At 39.3% G+C, this 27992-nt stretch overlaps 1 protein-coding gene across 4 annotated transcripts in view; it reads left to right on the forward strand.

Annotated features, from left to right (window-relative positions):
* Nucleotides 1–12942: 12942 nt before the first annotated feature.
* LOC121667714 (splicing factor SWAP) overlaps nt 12943–27992 on the forward strand; it is a 38630-nt gene continuing 23580 nt past the window's right edge. The window contains exons 1-10 of one of the 4 annotated variants that reach the window (XM_042034670.1): nt 12943–13336; nt 15812–15981; nt 16504–16641; nt 18125–18210; nt 20975–21200; nt 21634–21749; nt 22603–22738; nt 25043–25280; nt 25498–25629; nt 25985–26078. In XM_042034670.1, the coding sequence (XP_041890604.1) occupies nt 13083–13336; nt 15812–15981; nt 16504–16641; nt 18125–18210; nt 20975–21200; nt 21634–21749; nt 22603–22738; nt 25043–25280; nt 25498–25629; nt 25985–26078 (1590 nt within the window). In that variant the 5' untranslated portion in view covers nt 12943–13082. Of the gene's footprint in view, nt 15982–16503; nt 16642–18124; nt 18211–20974; nt 21201–21633; nt 21750–22602; nt 22739–25042; nt 25281–25497; nt 25630–25984; nt 26079–27992 lie in introns of all 4 variants that reach the window. The other 3 variants (XM_042034667.1, XM_042034669.1, XM_042034668.1) reach the window with 3 other exon arrangements.

Consider the following 27992-nt stretch of genomic DNA (forward strand, 5'->3'; position numbering starts at 1 on the left):
AAATTCACACTCTCTCACCTATAGACAGCTTCACAGCTCTCCAGCAACCGTGCAAAAGTGGAACATATGAGGAGCCAAGAAGACACTAGCCACAAAATCAGTCACTTGCTGGTTACTGCTGCTAGAAACCTGCCCCCGCTGCAATCCATTTGGCATTCCCCACCCTGGAACTGCAAACAAAATGAGAAATCCCAGTCTGGCGTGTCTTCCTTCACTCCCAACACCATACACCTGGGATTAAAGGGACTGAGCCCAAAGCTTGGCTCAACACAAGCCCACTCACTGTGTGTGAGTGCACTGTACTCCAGAGTGACAGGAGTTCCCTGGGCCTGATCTTCCCATTTGGTGAAGCTGATGAATGTTATGCTTTGGTTACCTTTGTGCAAGACTGAGCACAAAGGAGGAAAATCTGGGCAAGCGAAGGCACAAGAAAGCAGTCAGAAAAATCTCAAAGTACAGAAAGCAAAGACACTTCAGAAGATGGGTTTTGCTTTTCAACACCTTTCTCAGGTGACACCTGCTTTCTGCTGTGCAGCTCTGCAAAATGCTGCTGTGTCTGTGAATTCATCAGTGTGGTCTAAACCAAGAGAGGGGTCACTGTCAGATAAAACTAGTAAAATTTTAAGAATCAACTTTGTCCTTTACTTCCTAAAATAGCATTCGGAGCAGGAGCTGAAAACGCTTTTGAACAGGAGAGTGGAGACTCCAGCCGGGCAGTTTGTTGCTCAGGACGAGTCTCCAAAGAGAGAAATACTAAGTCCCAGGAGGTTATAACTGCACATACTAGCATAAATTTCTTTACTCTGTGCATATCTGCGGTACCTTTTAGAAGAGAACCAAAACAAAATACTTAAAATGGAGTCCCCATAAACCCACTGTTTCTTCTAGCTGAGCATTCTAAGTGCCAAGTTGTTCATAGTGGATGCCCCAGCATCTGGCTCTGTTTCCAAAGCAATATGGAAAATTTAACCAGGATTAAGTTCTACATGGCAGTGAACTGGAAGGCACAGCACAGCACATTGTAGGGTAAATGCAACTGGAAAGGAAGGGGGAAACAATAGAAATGGAAGTTAAATGCAGATGTGAATCTGATGTCTCTATACTTAAAATTCCAGTTTGGTTCGTGGACGCCCAGCAATAAGTAATTTTGCTCTATTTTATAATGGTAGTCTAGACTAGAAAGTTATACTGAAAAAAATTGACTGTCCTGAGTTTCCTTTTATCTTCCACAAATTCAGTTCAAATTTTGCAAAGTATCTTCTGACTTGTAACTATGACTGACAGTCATACAAAGTCAGATGAGAACTTGGCTTGAACTGCAGTTTTGTTTCTTATGTTACTGGAGTTCTTGAAATAAAACCATAAAAGTCAATCTAAATTTACACATTCAAGAGTTAGCGAGAAATTCAAGGAGATTAAAGAGCAGAGCTTGGCTAGAGAACAGTCTGTCATGGTTAGACACCTGAAATAATTAGCCCACTATGACTGCCTATCTTAATGTTGGAAGACAGGCAATCAGAAAAAGAAAATTATAGTTACAGGTGGTTAATCTGTAAGCTGAGCTTTCAAGTGAAACTTATTTTACATCTAACTCTGTGCTTCCTTTTGTGTTTTGAAGAGGTGAGAGGAATGCAACTTTGTTCAGTACTTGAGAAACATTTCTTTTTGGGGCAACTCCTGAAACAACTGAGAAGGACACACCAAAATTTTCTTGGAACGTGTATTCTCAAGTGAGAACTTGCATAGACTTCAATTTTCACAGCTGAAATATGTTTCAGCAGGGGCTACCCATCTGGATAGTAATCTGAAATAACATAAAAACTATTACAGCACTTCTGAATATACTGATACACTCATTATCTAATAGTCTGCTGCTTTATACCTCACCATAATAGTTGAAAAATAATGGAGAAAATCTTTGCCTATTTTATGAATAATAAAGTACTGAGACCAAGAAAAATGTTCCATATATCCTTGACTCATAAATCAAATGGGCTTAATAAAAACTGAAATTAGGTGGTTATCAATAATCTGAGGATGTGATCCTCTTAGTTTCTTTTTCCAAGCTGTTCAGCTTGCTGACTCTTTCCTTCCCTTCTCCCCTGCTGCCACTCCTTCTCATTAGGAGGTTGAGGCTCTGGTCAAACCATTGAAGAATTTGTTGCTCTGAAACAAAAGAAACCATATCATAATCATCTTCTGAAAAAGTATTTCCTGCAGAAATAGCCATTATTGAGTATTATGTGAAGCTGGGCATTTTAAGGCATTAATTTAATTGCTAGTACCCATTTTAATTAGCAAGAGTTATATTCCTACAACAATGAGCAATTGCATAGAAAACATAGTGGAAAATTTCAAGAAGATTTTTTCCACTTTGTTGGAAACACTGAAGATATTTGGTATCTTCAAGAGCTGCACACTTAGCCCAGGGCTGTGACAACAAACTACTGCATGGTATCAACCCAAATGTCCCATCACAACCCCCTACTTATTTCCTGTACAGTAACACTGAGTCCTCTGGGACAAGGAACTTCATCTTAGTGACACAGATTTAATTTCAAGTGCAAAGTATAGGACTAAATTTACAGTAATACATCTGTGACTTCTCTGTAGTTTTCTCATGTTAATGTTAGGCCTAGCACAATGATAAAGGATCAAGAAGAAAAAAAAAAAAGAGAGAAAAGAGAAAGGTATAAGGAATTGTGGAGAGAATGAAAGCAATTAATCACAGTATATAAGCAGCAGTGGCAGGTACTTCAGAATGAACAGCACAGAGCTGAATTTTCATGAAAGGATGCTCCTGCTGTTTCATTCTTCAAGGCTCTTTGATGTTAAATTTTACATCTCGTGCATGCATGACACAGTCTGATCTTCGCCATTTTCCAGCTCTCTTCTGAAATCCTGAATGCGGATTTGGATAGCCTGCATAGGCACTGGGGATATCCAATCCTAGGCTCTAAGGGAGCTGATACCTCAGGCCTGCTCTCAGACCTTTTTTCAAGGACTTTTATAAGTTTTCTGGAGGTCAGAGGACAGGGACATGGGCTACACATGGGACAGATGGGCAAATTGCAGAGAGTTAATTTTATTGTCCGTTGGTCTCACGGGCTGACAAAACACACCAAAATTGGAAAATCTCTGTTCAAGTCAGTGGACCAACATTCAGAGAGCAGCCATCTAAATGCAATCCAATCTCTCATGTCTTCTGTAGTCAGCCTAATGGGCCTGGGGAGGAGGATTTGACCCTCTCACTGCAGGAAGAAAGCTCTAACTACTTTGAAAGTAAAAAGAACTTGTCTTTTAGGTTACATAACCCATGTTCCTGCTGTCTTACATAACTATGGGGGGACTAAATAATACATAATTGAATGAAAGCTGTAACACTGGGCTCGAAAATTTGCTGAAATAATTAATATCACCAGTCAATTATATTGATTTCTACAGTCACTATTCCAGACAGAGCCAACCACTTTAGGTTATTATCCTTGGGAGTGAATGTATTCAACTGCTGTGCACAAACAAAGGGAAAAGTCAAAGAATAAAATTTGTAACATTTGCAGCTGAAAAAAGGAGATGCTGAATACATTGTGTGTACTGCACAAGGAAAAGTCATGTTGAAAAATGAATGGAGAAAGAAAGAGAAGTAGACACGAAGGATAGCTTAGCACACAGCCTAAAGTATGTGATACTGGCTACTGGAATATATTGTTACTTGCACAGTCCTTTTGTTTTGCCTCTCTGGTATTATCCAAAGTCCAAAGGTAGAGTTTTTGCTGTGTATGACTGTGTAAATACATATAAAAACACACGTACATGTACATTTAGAAAATAACTTCATAAGAATGACTACTGGCTGTCAGAGGACTTCAGAGTATGAAGTGCTACAATTTCTATCTGTATGTAACTTTATCATGGTAACAACATTGCCAGCTAAGGCTAAAGTAACAATTTGCATTATTATACACTGTAATGACAACTGTTATTTTTCACCTGCAAATATAGGGCTGGCTTTAGCTTAAGTGGCAGGATGAATGTTAAACCAGAGCTAATGAATTATTCATAACTCCTACGTAACGCAATGGCTCATTCTGGGATTCATGTTTGAAGAATGACTTCTGCTGGTTAGATGCTGCTTAGATTCTGGGCTAGTGACACCCTGGCGTGACCTGCCTGCAATGAGATAATGATGAAAAGGCTGGTTTGTTGTCTGGGGGTTTTTTCACCATTAAAATTTTATTGAGTTTTCATTACACAGATGTATCTCCAGAAGACTGAAAAAAGCATATACACAAATTCTGCAAGCCTGTTCCACTCCCTGAGCTGGTTGCAGAGCCAACAACTGTGTGGAGTAAACCAAGAGACTGTTCCCACCACATCCTATGCAAAATGCAGCACAGCAGGGAGAATACCACACTTGACATTAGGAAATCTGGGTCCATCCCAAGCTCTGCCAGCTGCCTGGGACATGACAGAAACACAGATGTGATTTCCTTCCATGCCCTGGAGTGGTGAAAAGGAAAGGAAGGAAGACTGTAACCTTCACAGGACAGGGACTGAGCCTGGGTTGTATTACAACTAGACCATAGACTTGTCTGATGTCCTCTCCAAGGTAGCTGAAACAGATACTCAGCATTTCCTAAGGGCTCTTCAGCTACATAGTTCCAGCATGATGAGAGAGTTTTATTCACAAATCTAAAAGGAGCAGGAATCAGAGGGTTTTGGGAAACCTAGCACAGGAGTTTTAGAGACAATATTGATTCATATATTTCAGAGAAAAAAAAAGTAAAATCATAACTGATGGGGGCTGAAGGGCTGTACGCGTCTTGATCCAAGTTAGTCCATGCTGAGCTGCTGTACTCAGTTTTAGTGCCTCTCCTTCCATTTCATCTGCTATTGAACACAATATGAATCAAGGGATCTAAACAATGCAACAGTTCAAATATCCTTTTTGTTTGTTTGTTTTGTTTTTTAATGGACTATCTATCAATGAGATACAGCAAGAACACTACATAGGAATCTGCTTTCTCCCCATGCAGGTGAAGGTGCAGTTCAGGATCCTGGCTCTAATCCAATACAGGCTCATGAACCCCCAGTCTCCTTTTCCCATGCCCACAAAACAGCAGATTTCCTATCTCTATTCCTATCACTGTTTAAGGGGCCAATGTTGAAGTGAGAAACCAGCCTGCACAGCCCAGAGCAGCAGCATGCACAAACACTACTCTGACTCCCAAAACCATCACCACGGTGTTAGTAGGTGGGAATAGGGGGCTCGCAGCAGGACTCATACACTCAAAAGCAGCAGATTTTGTGCTACTGCTCTGAACCAGTCCTCCAGCATCCCTATACCATCCACACAACCTTCAGACATGCAAGAACTAGGCTGAGAGTAAGACTGAGTAAGGAAGGTTACAGGGTGGAAGTGTCCCTGAATCTTTCTGGAGGAGGAACAGCCATTAACACCTGCTTAAACACCATTGGGAGGGTGCAGCTGCTGTCCAGATATTCCAGGTAAACACCACATCAGACGCAGACAGCACATGCATCAGTGCAAGCTGCTGCCTGGAGTTATTCCAACAGTATCTCCACTGTATATTGCCCAAACTATGGTTAGACCAGGTATATCACGTGTGTTGCTGCAGTTTGATCAGTGCTCTGTGATGTCACAGCTGTGACAATTCAAATCACAACAGGGACTAAGCATTTCTAGTTTAACCCGTTCCGTTTGAAGAAAGTCCTTTAGCTACTACATGCATTCTTACAAGTCTCCTAGTTTTGCAAAGGATCATGATTAGCTGATGGTGTGTTTTTATTCAGCTATGCTGCCATCTAAGAATAAACAAGGCACAAGTGTAAAGTGACAAATGAAAGAAATAATTCCAATTTAAATTTACTATTGACACACGGCTGTCTCCAGTCACACAAGAGACTGCAGCAAACCTTCAGCCCAAGGAACCCTTTTCTTTTCAAGAAACACATCATCTCTTGATTTGAATACAAATTAGATGACTTGAAATATGATTTCCACATGTGATCAAGCAGCTGCTCTGGGGTGTTGCTCTAGTGACATGAGGGAGAAGGGAAGATTACGTATGGATATGAGATGAAAAGCATATTTTTTGGGTTCAGCAATACTGAAACATACTTAGTACTGTCATTCGTATACAATGCTCTTTTCCATTTAACCACAATGACAAAATGATAATTGCCTGGCTAAAAATGTGGCCATTTTAAACGGTATGGAAACCGATAGGCAGAAAATAAGTACTCCTCTCCAAAAGTCAGAGACTAACCTATCTAAACTGTGCAGCCTACTGCTAAGGGTAACAAATCACTCAGACCACCCCACCGAGCAGTTAGACAATACCACTGAGAGAGTAGGAGACTGCTCTACTACATGTAAAGCACTTTCTGGAACTGTTAACTCACTAGTTATCTGCATGTTTCTGTATGTTGTGCTAATGATGCTGTTTCCCATTGAATGGGATATTTGAGATGCCCATTAAGGATCTTAAATTACTTTTTAAAACAGTAGACCTGTCAAGCCAAGTACTCCGTGAAAAGATTTAAATAGTTGTATGCAACAGCTCATACACTTAAGTTCATCATAATGTAAAACTGTATTCTAACAAGATCTTAAATTTCTAATTAAGACATTTACCTGCTATTTGTCCGCCCACTTTTCCTTTGTGTGTAAGCAGCTGTGCTTGGCTGCCGGACGCCACTTTTATAGTACTGCTAATAGCAGATAAGCAGCTGTCAAGCTTTTTTGTGACAAGTGACAGCAGTTTGATATCAAAGTCATCACCACCATATTCTTAAAGTGCACAAAGTGTTTTGGAAATCCTCAGAAAGAAAGTGGGCTGGTACAAACCACAAAGCCTGTGAAAGATTAACCCTCTTAGCAGTGATGAGAGCAGTGGTTTTTCCAAGTCTGTTCTACCCATTTGTGAGTTTGTATAGGCGTCAGTGTACAAAGTCTCAATACATTACCATCTCTCCTCTTGGCATTAGTACGGCAACAACTGGAACTTGTCTGTATATTTTGTTCACAGGAATTCAGTTACAAATGGTGCAGGAAAGAAGTGGGGAGCTGTGAAGTTCAAGTGCCTTAATGAATTTTCATGTTTGTTCCTATTTGTGTTAGTTTGTGAAACTCTGTGTGCCTGTTCAGTAGCTCTCTCCTCTACAGTTAGCAACAGGCTTGGTACAAATCTAGCTAAATCAAGTTACTATAAGGCAGAGAAATTAATAGTTTAACAATTCAATTAATTTCTGTCTATATTTTAAGATTTCACTGCCAGATTTTAATGTTTTTGTTTCCTGAATGCTGACAGGAACAACTTGCATTGATTTGCAGTATTCACCCTCCATACGACATCACTGACAGCTTCATTACAAGGGATAATATTTTTTTTTTTCCATGTGGTTACTCTTAATGAGATTAAATATACTTTGTATTTTCAAGCCATTTATTTGGAAGGGACTGTGATTAGATTGTTATCACATCAAGGTTATTTAACCTAATATACAGCACAAAACAAAAAACAACCCATACCTTTCCGAAAGAGAGGTCATCAACTGATGTTATTTAGAAAGTACATTACTCAAATAATTTTTGTGAGATATTAAAGAGGTATTTTATTTGCAATCCTATACCATTTGAGTTATCCAGAGGTGTGTTGCATATTTATAATACGCCCACTTAGGACAACTCATTTCCTACCTGGAATCAGAATTCAGGTCCCACTTTATTCAATGAGAATTTTTCCATCAACTTTAATGAAATCAGGATTTCATTCCTGCTATATATAACTCAGTTAGTTTCAAACTACTCCAAAATGCTGGCATGAATTATCATTGTCTTCTGCCCCTGTCACAGAATTGGAAACACAATAATCAGGCTGGAGGTGTAAAAGTAGCAACAGAGAGACTAGAATTGAGGAACAGGGCCACCGTAGCACTACACCATGTAAACACTGTGTCACCCACATTGTGGTGTAAATCTGCATGAGTTTCCAGATTAATCCATCTTCTCTAATTAAAGTCATTTAATATGTAACCCACAGGCATAGAACAATATTTTGTTGCAGGCAAACATACTGCTATAATCAGCATATTTTCAGGCAATTCATGCATAAGAAATGCCATTGTTACATGAATGTCTAATGTATACACAGAAACAGATTATACCTATTGCAAAAGCTTTTCTCTAAGATAGTATAAAATTCTGTACCTCAACTGGTACTGCAAATAATGAAATCTTTTCCTGATCCACTGCATAAAGCAATAATGCAAATTTCTGCTAGTCCTCTATTCCTGTAATGCTTATGATTGAGAGTTTGATCATAATTTTTCTGGCTGGAAGATTGTAAAAGAGGCACATCATTTTAAACAAAAAATCCATAGCTAGTAAGCAATTCAATGTCCAATAATAGCTGCTTCCCCTGAAAAGATTCCACCAGTCAGGAGACTCTCACGCTCCTGTTTCCAAGGAGTTGCATGCAGCTGATGCAGACTCACACTAACTTCCTCAGTTAATTCTGTTTCCCATAACTCAAGCATTTCAGCCTCTGTTGAAACCCTGCAAAGCCAGAGGTTTTGCAGAAGAGCCTGTAAAGCCAGTCTCATTCAGCCATACACACCTTCAAAGGCCACTGTGCTGCACTGGTTGGCAGATGGACAGCATGGCACAGTTACAAATAGCAGTGGTGGCACAAGTGAATGAAGTCATCAGACTTTTGACCTCCAGTCCAGTGATTTAGTCACGGGTCAGGCTGTCCTTTCATTGACCATGCAAGTATCTATACAGCTCCTCAGCAGTACAGACTAATGGAAGTGGGTATCTGTGCTTGTTTTGGTGGCTACAGAGGTTCTTACTCTGTTCCTCAAAAGAGCCTTGTAAACACACTCCTACAAATCACTGATATGTGCTTCATTTTAAGAAAGCTCACAGTAATGCCAGGCATGCCTGACACTCACAGGTTTGTGTTGCAAGAATGAAGGAGCCTAGAGTGAGTAGATTAGCTTTTTGATTTATTTGTTTTGTTATCCTAAAACTAGATAATTAAAAAAGAAAATAAGCAGGTTCTCAATAGATTTGTATGGTTCACACCTGTTATTAGAAGCAGCATTACCTTGTTCAGTGGAGAAGTCCCCTGCTCTTTGAAGTTCAAGTGAAAAATCTCTCACAAGCTCTGGTGTGTCTGCTCCTCCACTGGTGCATTAGAAACAAAGTGCCAAAATGAACTGACAGCTTTTCATTTCTTTCCCTAATTAACAATCACAGCAGCTGCTTGGTGGAAGAATTATAAGCTTTCTTCTTATTTTTTTATCTCATTTGAGCAAAATTCTATTCTGGTTTGATGCAAATTTTTGTGCTTTTCTTCTTCGGACACTACACTTGCTGCAGTCAAGAGCAGGTTTTGTGTTCTTGTTTTAGCTGAGGCAGTACAGCAAATAGGAGATAATTTGATACCTCAGTGCTGACACATAAATTAAATACTAGGTGTCAGGAAATCTCCCCTTTTCATGTGACAGTAGCTTTTCACTGCACAAAAGGATTAAGACAAAATGAACACAGAATATTTTTGTGTATAATTTAACCTTGAGCAGGAGCCAAGTTTTATCACTCAGATTCAGTTCACAGTTACATTAATACTTTCTGTGGTCTTTCTTCAGAAAAGTCAGTGTTCACCATATTCTTAAACTTAGTAGTAATCAATACAACTCAGTTTCAAAGTCTTCCTATGGTAAAACCTTATGTGGACTTCACAGAGGGACAGCTAGCTTTAAAAAGCTTAAAAAATTGTGCCTGGGCTCAAAAGACTAGTCTAGGGCTTGAAATATGTAGCTCCTCTGCAGTTTTACTGCACACTTCATGCATTACTGAACATAATCTTCTGACCAAGGAAGACAACAGAAGTCCCCTTTGTCCTTGTTACACTTTGCCCTTTCTCTGCAGGACAAAGAAGGTAGTAGTTATCCAAAATAATACATTTGCCTTGTATTTTCATGGTACGATCAGATTTCTCTTGGTATATTTTTACAAGGGCTTAATTTCCACAAGTTGTACACTATCAATGAAACAAATCTTAAAAGAAATTGTATGCTTCAGCTATTGGGAAATTCGGGGTTTGTAGATGACCACAACACATTCGTGACTCAAACCACACATTATTCCTACATGAAGAATAAAACAGCACAGAACCTTTGATGCATCTGGCCATGCCGCAAGGTTGCTTCTATCTATCACTTAAATAGATGAGAAAAGTTGCCAGTAAGTGTGGCTAACTGTTCCTCTAATAGACAGTATTTCTCTCAACAGAAAGCGAGCACCATGTGCTGATTTTTAGAAAATGTGCCATTCTTTCCCTATGCTAGCACCACTGAAGACAATAACGAGTAGCTCAGAGCACAAAAATACATTTTTATAAAAATGAAACAATGGGTGTTGGCACAGCACCTTATTTGCTCTGTGTGAGTATGGAGGCATTTGGATTGCTCCAGTGGACACCTTAAAATCCTTTACTACATTTACGCTGTTGGCTTCTTGAGTACAGTTTTGACAATGCAGTCCAATAAATCATCAGTGAATGGTGTTCAGTGATGTATTTGATGTGTTTGGATCCATGGACATGAAAGTCAAATCAAAGGTTGTGAGGAGATAGCAGAGGTTATGCCCTATTTCAAAGGTGAGTCGTGTATAATCTGAGTCAGCCTGAACACAACACCAGCAGAACTTAAGAGCTGAGCAAATACTCTGGATCACACATAAACCTGTAAAAATTCCTTCTGTGTCTTCTGAATGCCTGCCATTCAACTACTGCTGCTCATAAAGGGGAAAGGAGTCTCTGGAACAGTACGATTCCTCTTCACCATTAACGGCTGATGGGGAAACATCCTGTTTTGGAGAATGCACTAGCTTACACAAGTGTGAAGCTGAAATGTTCCCATCATCTTCAAGATGTTTTCACAGCAGGTTATTAGCCTGCTAGCTGTGCTCACACTATTTCTGCATGGCATGCAATGTGTACATTGCTCAGCCTCCCCAAAATGCTCATTGATTAGCTACTTCCATATACACAATATTGTCTTGGGGCCCTTCACAATTTCCACTCACACTTTACTCAAATCTAATATGAAACATGCTTTTAATTCAGAATCGCGCAGCTGCCTAACACCGCTCCAGTCCTCTTGGAGACAGACACACTCTATCCTGAGCCAGCTACCCAGAAGGTCTAATCAAATGGCTTAATGGATAAGTATTACTCTTGGTCTCTGTGTAATTATTTACATTTGACTAAAGCTTAACACATCTTTTGCCAAAGTTAATCTTCCAAAAAGATACCTAAGTTTAGCTCAAAGGCATTTCAGGGCATAGAAATATAGATTTATTGCAGCAGTTGTTACGTATGTTCAATCTTTCTAAACTGGCGTATGTCTTGCTTCAGTTTCCATCTGCTGATCCTTACAAAAATACTATTTAGGACACAATTCTTCTTTTCCCATGAGGACACTACTTCATTGCAATTGAAACTTCTTTCAATATCCTTAATAAGTACATACAATAAAAAACGAAAAGGTCAGCCCATTCAATGTTACATTTGCAATCCTGGCCGTCCACATTTCCAAAATATACTCCTGATCCAAACTGGGATTATGCAAATATGTTTTGTTTTGCTTTAATTCCCTCAAACAACAAGTTTTCATCTGATGCTTGGCAGCATTCACAGCAACCCTGCAGCGGTTAATCTTGTGATTGGAGATTGAAGAGCACCAACCAGAGAGTGTCTGACTGACCAGGTCCTGCCTGGATCTTTACAGATCATAACAGGGATGATGCTGCTTGGCAGCATTTACCCCTCTGGCAGACACTGCTGGAAATTTCAGGGAAATCTACAATTTTGTATCTTTAAAGCTATCCAGAGTAGTTGCAAAATAATTACTCATTATTCCACCCTTTTTCACTGACAAACACTCAGGGTAAGTAAGAGTACATTAAAAGTATTTTGAAGAGAGATATTTTGTCCTACAGAATCCCATGGAGAGAAGGGGGCAGAACACTGTAGGCTACTGGACAGACAGGGTCACTTTCAGCAACATGGTAAGTAATTCCCACTGCGAATCACAAAACATCACGTCCTTCCTTACAGAATTTTATTATAAAATATGCAAAACAACGCATTTCTTCATACTTATTGAAGAGTGATGACAGTAATAACCCCGAGATACACAACATCGAAAACTTCAGCCCAGATCATACAATTTTAGAAAAAATTCTCTGGTTTATAAACTTTCTTCGGAATTTTTTACCCAGTGCCCCAAGTCCTCCCTTTCCCCTTTCAAGGAGAGACTGGACATGGCACTCGGTGCCCTGGTCTGGTTGACAAGGTTGTGTCCGGTCGTAGATTGGACTCGATGGTCTCAGAGGTCTTTTCCCAACCGAACTGGTTCTGTGATTCCCACCGTGGCTCCCAGGCTTTCCCCTCGAGCTTCCCGAGCGCAGCCTGGGATTGATCCCCGCTTTGTGCCGCACCGCCCTGTACTGCGTTGAGGCTCCTCAGCCTCCCCCTCCCCTGGGGGCTCCAAGACAGCGTGGCGGACACCGCGATACGCGGGCCCACGGTTCGGTTTTGTTTTTAAACTCCTGGGGCTCCTTTCTGCCGAGCAGGACCTCCCGCACACGCCGCTCCCCGCCCCACTCAGGGTGGCCTCAGAGCGGCCTCTCAGTGGTGTTCCGCACTTTCGTGACGGCCGGCTCTGTGGCTCCACCGCCTCTGTCGGACCTCGACCGTTGTCACCGAACGCGTAGTGTCCTCTCCAGTACCGTAGAGTCGCGTTATCCTCGGATTTAACACTCGGTCTGCCGGAACTTAACGCGAATCTGCTACCCCCAAAAGCCAGCCCGTCTCTGCCCCTGCGCCGCCAGCGGAAGCGGAAGCGTCGCCATTTTGTTTCGGGTGATGGCGGCTGTGGTGCTCCGGGGTCGGGGGCTTTAGCGCGGGCCCGGCCGTGCGGGTACTCGCTGCTTGGACAGTCGGTGCTCCTGCGAGCTGCCTCCGCCTCGCTGCACCCCCCCGGTGATGTACGGAGGGCTCGGAGGGTCTCGACGGACTGCAGAAGAAGCAGGCCCGCCACCCCTAATGTTGTTGTCAGGAGGGGGAGCGGTGCCCGGGTCCCCCGGAGGAGGTGGAGGTGGAGGCGGGAGTAGCCGTGTGGAGCTGCTGGTGTTCGGCTATGCCTGCAAGCTGTTTCGGGATGATGAGAAGGCTCAGTACCAGGAGCAGGGGCGACACCTTATTCCTTGGATGGGAGACCCCAAGATCATGATCGATAGGTCGGTGTAACACAACCCCCAGACTGTGCTGCGAGATCTGCTGTGATAGCCTCTTTTTGTTTCCCCCCTTGTGCTGTGGGCAGTGAGGGCGGGGGTTGAGGAGAGGGCTCGCTCTGGCAGGCGCGTCGGGACCTTCCGTGGCGGGGCTGGAGGCAGCTCCCGGCACAGCACTCCGAGGGTGCTCTGGTAACGCTGCAGGCCGCCCCCCGCCCCCCTCCACCCCTGTCTGCGGGAACTTGGGGTTTCCCTCTCTGGCAGCGTTGGGAGGTTCCTCTCCTCCTGGCAGTCAGTGTGTGATGTGTCTTTCTGCTCCACTTGGCAAGGCAGGGTCGGCAGGGTGGAGAGTGGGAATGATCTGTTCCTTTTCAGTGCAAACCACAAACATCCTATTTTCTGACCTGGAATCCAAGGGAGCCTCATTGCATGGGAGTACTTACTAGGCACATTGTATGTTCTGTAGGTGAGAACGGGGCAGTGGGGAGAGTGGAAAAGTGTTTATCCACCTTAAAGGAAATGGGGATTTCTTATTTCTCCTACATAATCTGGCTGCAGGCTGTTGATGGGACACACTAAAAGCAGTTCTTGGCCTGTTTACTTTTCCCGGTGCTGTGATTTACTGTATTAGACAGAATGGATTTGATTTTGGGTGCTCTTGAAATTTTGCTCTTGAAATTTTATGCTAGGGCTGGCTTCTTTTGGTTGTTGTGCCAGGTCCAGGTTCGTGGCCAGAGAGAGTAATAGAATCTGCTTTGATGTTCCTCCTGATCTCTTTGATTTGTTTCAGCAGTACAGGGTGGGATTGGGAAATAAATTCATTCAGAGTTATCTGAATATATTGCTCTAGAGAGGGAACATGGGAGGTCAGGTTGGTTATGTTTGAGTGGAGCACTGAAAGAATAATTTAAGAGTTGTGGGTGACCCTGAAAACCTCAGTGGGAAAGATGGAAGGATTTTGGTTTGAGAAGGGTCACATGGCATACTATAGATATGTATTCCCTCAGTTTCATCACTGCTTTGGTGCTAGACAGGATTTTATTTTGTCTTAAGAGCTGTATTTGTCTTGGAAAAATGTCAGTAAGGAAAGGTCTTTTGATTTCCTTCCATAAGACTGGAGAGAAAAAAGAAATGCCCTTGCACTATTTTGGTGCTTACGCCATTAATGATGGTTATTATTGAAATAAATTTTTTAAATTGGAATAGACACAAAAGCAGGACAAAACAGCCATAAATGTTTGTAGCTATGTTTCATTTCTCACTTACACAACGGTGGAAGTGTTGTGTTGCACACTTCTAGTCCAAATCATTTCTGTGACTGATCTCATTTGTAAGTAGAGGCCATTTTTGGGGTGCTGTGCAGCAGAGCCCTGTTCACAGGTGTTACAGAAATTGTAGGGAGCAAACACTAAGTATGTGCATGTCTGTACACACATACTGAAATACCAAATAACGTACATTTGTGAGTTAAGGCAGCTTGCAATTGCTAATCTTACAAACTCCTTTGGAAGCTTAGATTCCTTTTATCTCCAGCAGCAGGAAGTCTTCATTTTCACCATTTTGAGAAAAGCACATTGCTATGAGAAGACTTGGGTTCAGGTTTGCCTGTGGACAGAGCTTGATTAACCAGACCTATGTTTCATTTGCTTTTTGCTATAAGAATATTTACTTTCTTTGTTTTTGGTCTAGCAAGTTGGCACAAGTCAAGAATTGTGTGTGGGAAGACACCTCAGCGGAGTCAAGTTTACTGTCACTTTACTTTCCAATCAGTTTCTCTTACTGATGCATAAACATTATCCCAATGCAGTGCTTTTCCTGCAAATAAAGTGATTTCTTAGTAGAAAGGAACTGTACATCATTGATCTTTGCTGATTTTGCGGTGAACCTCCTTAAATTGCATGTTTATGTTACTGTTCCTATGTATGTGTGTCTCTCTATCACATAACCCAGAACTTATTTCCTCAGCCAAATGGCTAGGGGCCGAGCCTAGCCATGATTTTACCTCCAATGGACGCAAGTTTCTATGGTGAAGATTTCTCCTGAGAGTTCGGGACTAGCAGAAAGAAGCGAGGAAATTTCGACCGTTTGGTTCTTACGGATAGGTATTTATGTACTCGGGTTTGTGTGAATGTAAGCTATTTGACTTTCCAGAAAAACGTATTTTGCAAGTGACATTGATTGGTTGGTTGAAGCACGTACGGTAAGAGCTGTTAAGGAAATGGATCCCACTTAAACTATTAAAGGATACCTTTGCCTTTAATTGTAATAATTTATTAGTTTCTTTGAGAGGAATTTAGACTATTAAACAAATTTTCGATAGTTGGTGACAAATGATTAGCAAAATTAATTGTAACTTCTAAAAGGGAGTATGCATTAACGTATAAGTATTTTTTTTTTTCATTTTTATTGGGTAAGTATTTAAGTAATCGCATAAACCCAAGCCCTAAGTTCTTTGCATTGACCAGCTGTTTCATCCTGCAGGTATGATGGGCGTGGTCACCTGCATGACCTTTCTGAATATGATGCTGAATATTCCACCTGGAACAGAGATTATCAATTGTCCGAAGAGGAGGCTAGAATAGAAGCCCTCTGTGATGAAGAGAGGTATTTAGCCTTGCATACGGACTTGCTTGAGGAGGAGGCAAGGCAAGGTATTGCTCAAGGAATAACATGGTTATTAGAAAAGCACGTTTAAGTAAATTATTATGAAATTAAATTTACTCCTAATTTTATACTCTCTTTTTCTGATGTTATCTTGACAGTATCCAGTGGATTCGAAAAGCGGGAGTCTTTGCGTATGTGAGAGGACCTCAGGATAGTTTAACTGTAGATCCACACAGAAATTGCCCAGATTCTGAGGGCAGACTGGGATTTCAGACCCCCCAAAATAAACACATTCTGCTTCATTTTTAGTGTTTTTTAAAGGAAATTCTGTGCTTTTATATGCATAATTGCATTAGAATGTCTTAATCCACAGCCTATATCTCTTCAAGAAGAAATAAATAGTCAGCATGTGTACATGCTGTGTTTTTCTGTTCAGTTTTTAATGAAAGCGAAAATGATCAGGAGAAAACTTCTTATTTAAAAACTAAAGTAAGAAATATTACTTCTTTTTTTTTAATAAGTTAGCTTCTGAATATGTTCTGATGTTGGTAATTGCATTTTTGTTCAAGAGGAGGAATATAAAAGACTCAGTGAAGCTTTGGCAGAAGATGGTACCTATAATGCAGTGGGATTCCGTTATGGCAGTGATTATTATGACCCTTCAGAACCCACTGAAGAGGAGGAGCATCAGCCTGCAAAACAAAGAGGTAAGGGGTAAAAGTAAAAAGGGTTAATTGAGAGGGACGACATAGCATTTCTATCTTGCAGTTAAGAGTTTAAAATATATGTGTCATTAAAATGTAATTAAAATTTCTGAAAGCCTTTCATCAAAGTCTTTATGGGACTCTGTTACTGAGTTTTTGCGGACTTTGTTCTTGAAGAGCTTAAAAATGTTTTCCTGCTATGGCACAGTCAATACTGCAGTAGTCAGGGAATTTAATTCTGCTGTCTTGCAGATTCTTATTCAGGAAAAACCTAGGAATTCCTTACATTGGCTGTCTGCTAACACTGTGTTTCTTAGTCAAGACAGAAAATATCATTGTAAGCATAAAACAGTAATTGATAAGAATGTATATTTTTAAGTTTAGATTTTGTCTTCTTAGTTATTATAAATGAGTCTGTCTTCAACATAGTGTGCCCTGCTTCATGACCTTAAAAAATATGGAATTCAGTTGTCATGTTCCCATCTATAATTACAGTAACTTTGTATTTTTATCGCACATTCTTAAGGAAGGTTTTAAATGTTGTTGAACTATGTCTTAGTAAAGTGAGGATCATTCAATTAACAGTTGGGTTGCCTTACTACATCTTGGTGGGTTCCTGTGGTATGAAATGTGCTTTTTTCCCCCCAAGGTATTGTGTTGCAATGCAGGATCACTTTAGGTGCTTAAGCTTATTTAGTGTTTTTTTGCCGTGTCTGAGAGATTGTGTAAGGGCAATCAGTGTCTGTGCTAGTCCCACTGTACGAAGGGTTTCTCCTCTGCTCTTTGGTACTGAAGCAGAATTGCATTGTCTTTTCTGGGGTTTAATTGATTTGTTTAAGACTCTATAACCAAATATTGTTAGCTGGAGATGCTGCCAAAAGAAGCAGTCTGTTCTACTTTGTCTGCTGCTCTTTCCTTCTTTCTTTGCTGCTAAATTTTTCTCTGCCTTTGTGGAGTTAAACTGTTTGAGTTCATTAGAAAAAAAACCTAAAAACCAACCCACCAGAAAGTAACCAAACAAGCGAACTCCCTTTGTTGCATGGTTTGTCTGCAGTAATCACCGCAACATCTCATGCGTGATGAGGTTGTTCTGCTGTTTCCACAGCTCCTGTGATCAGGTGTTCCTGCACTTGGTGCCATCTAATCTGTCAAGGAAAAAAGGGAATACGATTTCTCTTAAGGCTAGTAAAATAGATAGTACTAGAAGTTACTTTAAAAAGTAAATTTTTTACTTCAATTATTATAAAAAATCTGTAAAGCAAAATATTTTCAGAGGAACATTTCTGCTGTAGCAAATAATGGACTGTAATACAAATTATTATTTTTAACCATATTTAAATGTCTGCAGTGCAAATGCTGTTTATATAGCTGCATTTGATAAATTCCTTGATTGCACATTGTTTTAGATATACTTTAATTTTTTTTTAACATTTGGGTACTTTGACATGTTTTTTCCTATGGTACTTCATTCTGTCATTCCTTGTAGAAACAGCTCAGACAGAAAATACAGAGGAAAATGAAGAACCTTTTGTTGCGCCTCCGGGACTGAATGTACCTTCTGATGTGGAACTGGTATGTGTACATTTAATGCAGCCTACACTCCTGCCAGCTTTTGTGCAGTTGATGGTGCTCTGTTTGGTGATTGGGTTGGGGTTTTTTTCCATTAACTTTAGTGTGGTACATTTTAAATTATTCTAAAATAGTAACTTAATTTCAAATGTTCTGCCTTGAATTCTTGAGTTCTATGAACACCTTTGAATCTTCTTTTTCACACTGAAATTATCACTGTGCTTATGCTAAGTGCATTTAGTATCACTTGTGATATTATTTTAGCTAATGTGGAAAAAAGGCAGCTGTTCTTGGAATGGCTACTTGCGGAGATGTAAGGTTCAGCATTCCAAACATAAAGGGCCATTAAACCAAAAGTTTGCTTATGTTCAAGAATTCTTTTCTGAAATCTTTTTAATTGAGTCCCAATCTGAAGGGGATAGGATTTGATCAAGTGTAAATGCTCTATATAAAACTAGCATATTCAAGGAGAAAAACAGTAATTTATTTCTAATAAAGTCTGAAATAACTTGAAAGTATTAGCATATAGAAGCTCCTTTCTTCATGTGATGTTGCTAGATTTTGCTACATGTTCTGTAGACTTAATTGCGGCTTCTGTATTTTTCCTGAAAGGAGCTGAACAGACACCTGCTTGATTACAGGTCTAACTGTAAGGGTTTTCAATGTATTTCAAGTTTATTAAAAGATGCTGGAAAATCAGATAATATTCTTCCTTCTATAACTGTGGTCATGAAAGTGTTAATTTATATGTGAGCTCAACTTGATATTCTCAGCTTGATAACCTTGGCCAGTAAAGATTTAGAACACGGTTAGAACAACTAATAATGAGCACAGAGTATTTGTGTAACTCTTTTTCTACTTCATTGGCTTTTCTTTAAGGAACCTTGAGTTCTCAGAGAAGAGCTTCTTCTTTTGCATTTTGATACTGTTTCCAAAACGTAACTGCTGGTGAAAAACTGTTGGTTTAGATAGCTGCTTGGCTTGAGTTTTGTTTAGAAATTTAGGATGTATTTCCAATATATGTCGCAAAGTGCAGTGTGGGGCTTACTGAAGTAATTTTTCTCAGTCAGCTGTTGAACTCCAGTGTAGTCACATGAGCAGAAAGCAAGTGGAGGTATATTCGGTTTTGATTGAAAAAAAAATAAACCCCACAAACGCCAAAGTGTCTAGACAGCAGCTCTGAAGGCAATGTATACTTAACCTTGGATTGGGAATTGTGAGAATTTTTTTTTGTGAGCCTCGATTTGTTGTTGTTCTATTCAAGTCATTTGGCTTTACCATGAAAGATATTTATTCTGTTTAAGAAATTTGAGAATCAGCTTGCTAACATGGAGACTTTGCTCCCAGTCTGCAAAGTGCAGTTCAATAAAGACAGATATTTTATATCTCCTGTAATACAGATCAATGCAAAGTGCAAATATTCAATGAAGACAAGTCAGGCAGCAAAAAAAAAAGTCCAGAACTATGGAATGTTCAGTGTATGGCAGCTCCAATTGCGGCAGTAATGTCATTCTGGAACTTAGAACTGAAGAGTTATGACAAGCAGGCCGAAGGTCTTCCACTGCTTAAAACTGTGATTGTGGGCAAAGATGATTGTTCTTCACCAGGGCATTTTTAAGAAGTCTGTGGATGCTATTGAAGTGGGCTGTTAGAGGAAATTTTCAGTTAGTAACTTGTGAGGACAGATAGAAAAACTTGATATATGATGTGAAAGTGCTAATGCACAAAATGTTATCAGTTTGTTAAGAACCTCATTGCCTCTCATTAAAATAATCTTTGCTGGGGTTTTAGAGGGACAAATAAAACTTGAAACATCTAGTTATTTTCCATATCAAACGTCCTGGTAAAGGATCCAATTGGCAGAAAACAGCTTTTAAAATTGGACTGTTTGATAATATTGAGAATTTTTTCCCCTATGTGGAGCACCACTGTCTCGAGTGCTTCCAGTCTTCTGAGAAACATTTTTTTTAGGTTTGCAACATAGCTGTGTATCTATGCAGTAAAAATACAAAGCTAAACCAAATCATTAATGTGACACCTCAGTCTTTATAGGCACACAGAGTATGTGTTTTTACAGTGTACTGAGCACACGACAAAATAGCTGAGTGTGAAATTAAAAGCAGTGAATAATGAAGTTCATTCATTCTTTAACTGTACTCTTGTTCTCTTCACATCTTGGGCTTGATATCTGGATTTCTGGAAAATGCATGGATGCTGCTTAACTTTATTAATTTTATCTTTTGCTTTATTGGTGAAGTGTTCAGTGACTCTTCAAGGGAATGCACATGGGAATTATAGTTTGTATGTTGGTCTTAAGAGGCACACATGTTCTTCCCAACCAAATACAAAGTAACAAATTTCTAGTTAGGGAACAATATTTGCACATTCAGAGATAACAGAATTAAGGACAGCTTTTGTGAAGGAAACCATACATGTTGAGTCTTCAGAGCACCTTGAGATATTGTAATACCAAGGTCATCCAGGATCTGTTGCCCTCTTCAGTTTGGTGTTCAATGCAGAAACAGCTGTCCTGGTAGAAGAAAAAGATCTTGCAAAAGGAACTGAATGAGCAGCTGAGGAGTGTTGGGACTGTTTTGGTTATTTTTTAGGGCTGATGTGCTTTCATTAGTTTCAGGTGATTATGGAACTTAAGTTGCTAAAGAAAGCTGAGAAGGACAGGGAACTACTGTTCTTTCTAATTCTTGGAGTTCTAACACAGTGTACAAGCTGCTTATGAGAATGCAAATGTGTTATTTTACTCCCACAGCCACCAACAGCAAAAATGCATGCGATCATTGAGCGAACTGCAAACTTTGTGTGCAAGCAAGGAGCCCAGTTTGAGATCATGCTGAAAGCCAAGCAAGCACGCAACTCCCAGTTTGACTTTCTGCGGTTTGATCACTACCTCAACCCCTACTACAAGTTCATCCAGAAGGCCATGAAAGAGGGACGCTACGCGGCTCCTTCGGAAAGTAAAGCTGACGAGAAAAAACGTGAGTTGTTGCTTGGCAAATGGTAGCTTCAGGGTGGGAATCACTGGAACAGACACTGGTCTTTTTGTTAAAATAGCCACATTTTTCTGGGGTTCCACTGCAGCTGAGATTGATGTGATGATTCAAAATTTTGCCTAAATTGGAGATTTTTTTGAAAAAATATTGTTTGTGGAAATGTTCAGCTACAGGAGCTGCTATGATGTGAAGGTTTTAGGAGCAGTCATATAGCTCAAGTCCAACAGAAGGTTGGTCTGTGCATTTAGGGTTTAGTTTTGTTGATGTCTGGCAAGATCTTGGATCTATGCTTTTGTGACTAAGCTGACTTATATGAATGATGCTTTCCTAAGAATTTATGCTTGTCCTGTATCATCATTCTCTCCCAAAGAAAATTCATAGCAAACCCAAATAAAATTCAAACATTGCTTTTATTTAGACTCGAGAGTGAAATCTGAGGAAGATGATGATGATGATGATGACGATGACGGAAATTATCTTCATCCAAGTCTTTTTGCATCTAAAAAATGCAGTAGGCTTGAAGAGCTCATGAAGGTACTTGACACGATTAAAATTACCTTTTTATCTTGTAAAACACCTGATTCAGGGACAGAAAAATTCTGTTTTGCAGGTACTCGGGTCTTTTATTGACAAAGGTCTGGGCTTCTTTTCAGGCTGTAATTTAAGTCTGTTTTTGTAAACTTTTGAGTTACCTTTTCTCTAGTACATAAATTGTTATTTTTCCATTTCTAAGGAATTATATTTCTATTTCTGATGCCCTCTGGTATTGAGGGCATCACTCAAGGATTTATCCCACAGAACCTGTGTTGAAGCAGAAGAGATTAAGGTATTTAATGCCTTATGCATATAAGCTGAGAGAGAGTGTTTTTTCTTTTTAGATTTTAGTAGCTAAAATGTTGACACAAAGTAACAGTTTCAGCAAATAATATTTCACCAGAATTTACTACTCATTAAATGTAAATTTTACTAGATCCGTTAGTTGTTTTTATTTTCTGAGACTAGGCAGCGATGGAATAATGGGAGTGACAGATGGTTGTACGTATTTGAGGCTTTCAGAGGAATGGCTGGGGTGCTGTCTGATATTTAGACAAGACAGGTTCTGTGCCTTATCCCAGCCATGGCAGTCACTGGCTAACAGTAATAACCGCTTTTTTCTTTTTATGTCATTCATTTCTGTTTACGTGAAAGTGGTTTTTGTCTTGTTTTTCACTAATTTTCAAATACGTTGACTCTGAGAGCTACAAAAACGGTAACTTCAGTGTTTGCACAGAATTATCGATGTCTATTAACGCAGATAAATCTGCTTTCTTGAAGATGTTGATGCTATTGTTCTTTAAATATGTACTTCCAATTTTAATCTTTTTTTCTATTCTCAAAATGTTTTCAGCCTTTGAAGGTAGTAGACCCTGATCACCCCCTTGCAGCACTGGTGCGCAAAGCACAATCAGATAATAATTCGTCTACGCCACAGTCAACAGATGGGGCAGCTGTGCAGACATCACAGGCAGAATATTCCTCTGATTGTAAGTGCTTTGTGAGGAGGCAGCTGGTGGTGTGTTTTGATGAATTGTGTGTGGATGCTGGTGGGAAGAGAATACGTTGGCTTCATGCTTCATCCTGTGTATTTATTCTTTTTCAATCTCCTGAGTCTTTGAAGGTCCATGCTGAGTATCTGTTGAATTGCTGCTTAGGAAAACCAGGAATGGGTTGGAGGGGGTGGGCAGGCAGGAAGCCACGTCTTCAGTCTGTGAGTAAGTTTAGCACCATACCCTTATTATATTATTTTGTTCCTGCAAATTTTATAAATTCTGATACTCAAAAAGGTAAAGTCAAGCTTAAATGAGTTTATGTGCCTCTTAATTCTTTTCAACTTCCAGGATTCTGATTCCTTAAATAAAGAAATGCAACTTACCCTTTCATTTATGGGACTGAACATGTAACACTACTCGGATAAAAGAAAATTTGTAGTGATGATGCCTTTTCCTGATCTTAAAATCAAGAGTCAAACACGGTTAGAATGGGAAAAAGGGATTTTACCTTGGTATTTATTTTAAGGATCTTTAGGTGCACCACGTCTAGGTTGAACGCACCAAAATGCACACCACAATGTGCACCCCCTAAAAGATCTGGTATAACTTTATAGGTCTTATTAATTAGCATATCTAATCAAAAATTCCCCAGTGAGAGGCTCGAATGAGCCCCCGCTCTCCCCAAGGAACCTCCCCCTGGATGGTTCTATCTTAGTTTACAAAATGTGTTCTGGAGAGGATCTTGAGGTCTGGGGCATATTGATCCCTAACTACAAAACCTCTAAAATGCTGAGTCTCCTAGCTTAACAAACAAGTCCAAGAATGTAGGCAAAAAGCACTAAAGAATACAGAAATTGTAGAAAGGTATAAAAGGGGTTTAAAAGAAAAGGCAAAAAATCATCATAGCATCAGTGAAGCCTTCACTACAGTAGGGTTATTATACATTTGTAAGTAATGAGTAGTGTCACTTCAAGGTGGTGCTTATTGAGTTCTTGGTTTTTCAGTAATGTTGCTGCAGATCAGTTGTCACCATAATAATCTGAGTTGATTTTTATGCATTATAGGTTCAGAAGCCCCAAGGGATTACAGGTGTTGTCAGAGTGTAATATGTGGAGGGAAATACGCATGGAAGTAATTTGTATTTAAAACTGTATGATAAGGAAATCTTAGTAAAGGTGAAATAAGATTTCTGTGAAGAAATTGAAAATTACTGGTTATTTCAAGAAAGACTAAAATCAGAATATGTATCTCCATAGAATAGACCTAGTCAGTTTTTTGATTACTTCAATGTCAGGCTTGAACCTGAATGTATGTGATAGAAACTGGGAGATTATAATTTAGTAACAAAACAAGTTCAGTTTGCAACTCCTCTCCCTGCTTTTAAAACAGAGCTTTATTCTGTTCTTGTTACAGACAACTTATTCTTTGAAAAAAGTAAATAATGCCACATGGGAATGTTTATGAAACTTCTAAGAGGATAATTCATTGTAATTTAATGCATTGATTAAACCTTGCTTCCGGAAAAGCAAACTCTTCCTGTAATTAATTTAAAATATTTTATGTTAATATTTTCTGTTTATACATAGTCTTTCTGCAGAAAACACTTAGATTTACAAGAAGTATCTACCATACAAATGTATTAAGCTAATTAGAACGTTATAAAATACTGTCCTTAAAGAAAGATAGAAAGACGTAATAAGCCTTTGCACGCTCAGGAAGTACTTAGAATCAGAGAAGCCTTTAGTGTGGAAAACCTGTTCAGATGCATTGTTCGTTATGTTGCTGTTGAATTCCAAACCTGTCTACTTTTTGAGGTTTAAGTAAGTAGGCGTGTGTCTATATATAGTAATACAGTGGTTTAATATGTATATAGTGATTCTAGTGGTTAATTGTTAATGCTAATTTTGAATATATGCACATTTCTTTCTTCATGAGAACATAGTTTTAACTGAGTTAAATTGCCAGAGCTGAATTAGATTAGGAAGTGTGATTTCATACTAGCTCATTTTTAAATATGCCTGCACTAGTTCACTTCTTTATTCACATCTATGACCTTCAGTACTTTTGCATTCTGTCCCTTGATCCACATATTTCTTATTCATCCTAAATATGTCAATATGAACCTTCCTTTTTTGCTTTAGATTTTTTTTGGGTTTTCTTACACAAGAAATGAGATGCCATTTCTTAGTGTGTTGTGTGAATCTGGATTCTCGATGCATTTGTACCGATGCAATAATGTATTTCATTGGGTGGTTTTCATCTAATTAGAATATTGTTCTTAAATGTGTCTTTTTGTAGCAACTGTGGCAGCCATGTATTACAGCTACTACATGCTCCCTGATGGAACCTATTGCCTGGCACCTCCACCTCCGGGAATCGATGTTGCTGCCTACTACAACGCCCTGCCTGCAGGGGTGACTGTGTCCAGCACTACAGGTGTAGCAACGGTTCCTCCCCCTCCTGGTACAACACCCCCACCTCCCCCAGACACAGCTGACAGCACCAGTGGGTTGACTTCTACCACAACATCTACAAGGTACCTTGGACAGATTTGCATGTTGATTGGGGGAGTCTCGTTCCTGCGCTTCAACAGGGAGTGTTTAGGATGCGTTCTGTTATTGAATCAAGCTATTTTAACTGCATGGTGAACTCAGAGAACAAACCTCTCTACTTTTTTTTTTTTTTGTTAAAGCAAGAGTCTGAAAGTATTTTATGTTCTATTTATAAAAACTATTTACTCTTGATGTTTTCAGCACAATTACTCCAGTGGTTGCCATTATACCTCCACCTCCAGATATCCAACCTGTCATTGACAAGCTAGCTGAGTATGTTGCTAGGAATGGGGTAAAATTTGAAACCAGTGTTCGTGCCAAGAATGATCTCAGGTAAGAGAAAATGTTATTTAAACTGCTATTTCAAAAGTTAAGGTTTTAATTTTATATAATATTAAATTACAGGACATGCAGGTTTTGAGAAGTACTATCCTGTTTGTTTAATTGAAACTTAGGGACCTACTTAAAGGCAATGGGAAAGCATAATTGCCCAAATTATCAAACAACCTGTCAAAAATGTCTCTAGCAAGCATACTCTGAATGTGTATCCTCTGAAGTTTAGGCATAAGTAAGCGTGCTTTCAAGCATCAAATAACATTCCATTTGCTAGAGGAGATTAGGTGATGAGGAATTGTTAGTATTAACTATGTTCATGTGCATTTTCACATATTCAGTTTTCTTTTAAAAGGTTTGAATTCCTGCAACCATGGCACCAGTATAATGCTTATTATGAATTTAAAAAACAGTTCTTCCTTCAAAAAGAGAGCGGTGACAACTGCCAGGTACATGTGTGTTTGTATATGCTTCTATTAAAAATGCAGTAAATGTGAGAAAAGGACTTATCAGTTGTGTTACCATGAGACATTTTAAAAATGGAATGCTGAATTAGAGACAAATTGATCAGCAAAGGATGTGAATGCTTTTTTGTTGTTGTTTTTTAGTTTTGTATGGCATTTAAGTAAGCATCTGTGAGGTGGTGTGATACTTAATTCTTGCTTTTTACTATAAGCCGCTCCACTGTGGTTGTAATACAAAATGACAACCTGAAAATCTTCTGGCTTTCTATATGAGGGAATATATGCTTTGCGGAGGTTTAGAGCTTTGTAGGATTGTGATTAGTATTCTGCTGTCAGAAAGGTTAGCTATGGCTTTTAACACCCATACCTTCCCATCTGCCTCGTCGTTCTTTGTACAACAGTAGCACAGAGGCTGGAGTAGCTTTCTGACGTGCGTTTTTCTGAGGGAGATTTGTTAGAGTCCAGTCATGACTGCAACAATACTAGAGCTTCAGAATCTCACAGCAGTTTCCTACTTGCTTTGCTTCTTCTAGTCCATGTTATTAGAAGGTGGTAGCCAGACTTGGCATCCATGTTTTTAACTATTCTCATGTTAGCTAATTAGATTGTTCTCTTACTGAAAAGAAAATTGCAAATAATATCAGAACTACATTATCTGATGTTAACTTTTCATGGGAAAGAGCTATTTTTTTTTTAGGCCCTATGTCATTTGTCATCTCAAGGCTTAGATTGGGGAGCCTTAAACTGAAGAAGGTAGGCCTGTGGGTAAACTCCTCGGAATTGCTTTGTGGAAAATGAAGAAATTCAATAATGGTTGCTGTTTGGAACACTTGTGTCTGATGTTTTGTTTTAATAGTGAAAAAATGTTTTGAAAACACTATTTCTAAATATAAGCTGTGGTAAATGTGATCTTACTCAGCTGTTAAATTACAAGCAGAATTGTCCTGTGCCACAATGCTGACTGTTGTTCTAGAATGTCTTATTTGCAAACCAGTGGATTGAATTCATAATACTTACATAATTAATAAGGACTTGTTAACATATATTTGGGGGGAAATTGTACACTAACTGAAGCATAATAATAAAAGATTCATTTTAAGTGTTCAAATGAGTACAGCTAAAAAGGAACTGAAACCAGTTTGAGGTCAAGCGTAGCAATGCATATTTTTGTACTGCATGGCTTTGTAGATAATGCCATTCTCTTCAATTTTTTAGAATACTGATTTCGATTTTATCTTTATGCTCTAGTAATATAGGTATAGGCAACTAATGGAACTGATGCTTTTTTTTTGGCCATTAAAATTAATAAGAAACTGTACTACTGACTTCAATAAATACAGGATGAAGTGCTTACTTCATTGTGCTTTTCCCCTTCGAGGACTTTCAGAAATCAGTTCTGTTGGTCAGGGAGTGGCTGCAGGGAAGATCTGATCAATGCCGCAGTTTCAACGTCACATATGCTTAACAACAGCCAGAGCAACCAAACTCTCAATTGAAAAATGCACATTTCAATGTTAAATTACTTAATGTTATCGCAGGACTCACCATGTAAATACTTTGAATGTTCTATGATATCATTCTTGAAATCTCTATACTGTTCAGAGGTATAGGAGTTCAGAGATCATCCTGAATGATTCAGTTATGTAATGGTAGAACCAGTAATTCCGTACTTCCTTGAAGATCTCAGCACATCTGTATTGTATCAAAAAACAGTACTAGGCCCAATGTCCTTCAGCAGAATGTTGGAACAAATCAAACATTAACTTATGTTGATTCCTGTAAAATCTGATTCTGCAAAGAAGTTACATGCAATTGTACATGAGGAAAAACATGTCATAAGCTTTCACCCTATCCCTGGGAAATGACTTTAGTGGATTTGCTTCAGAACCCTGGGGATCA

Source organism: Corvus kubaryi, unplaced genomic scaffold (assembly GCF_017639235.1).
Source record: "Corvus kubaryi isolate FWS band 111438036 unplaced genomic scaffold, C.kubaryi_AGA036_p1.0 37382, whole genome shotgun sequence".
Classification (NCBI taxonomy): Eukaryota; Metazoa; Chordata; class Aves; order Passeriformes; family Corvidae; genus Corvus; species Corvus kubaryi.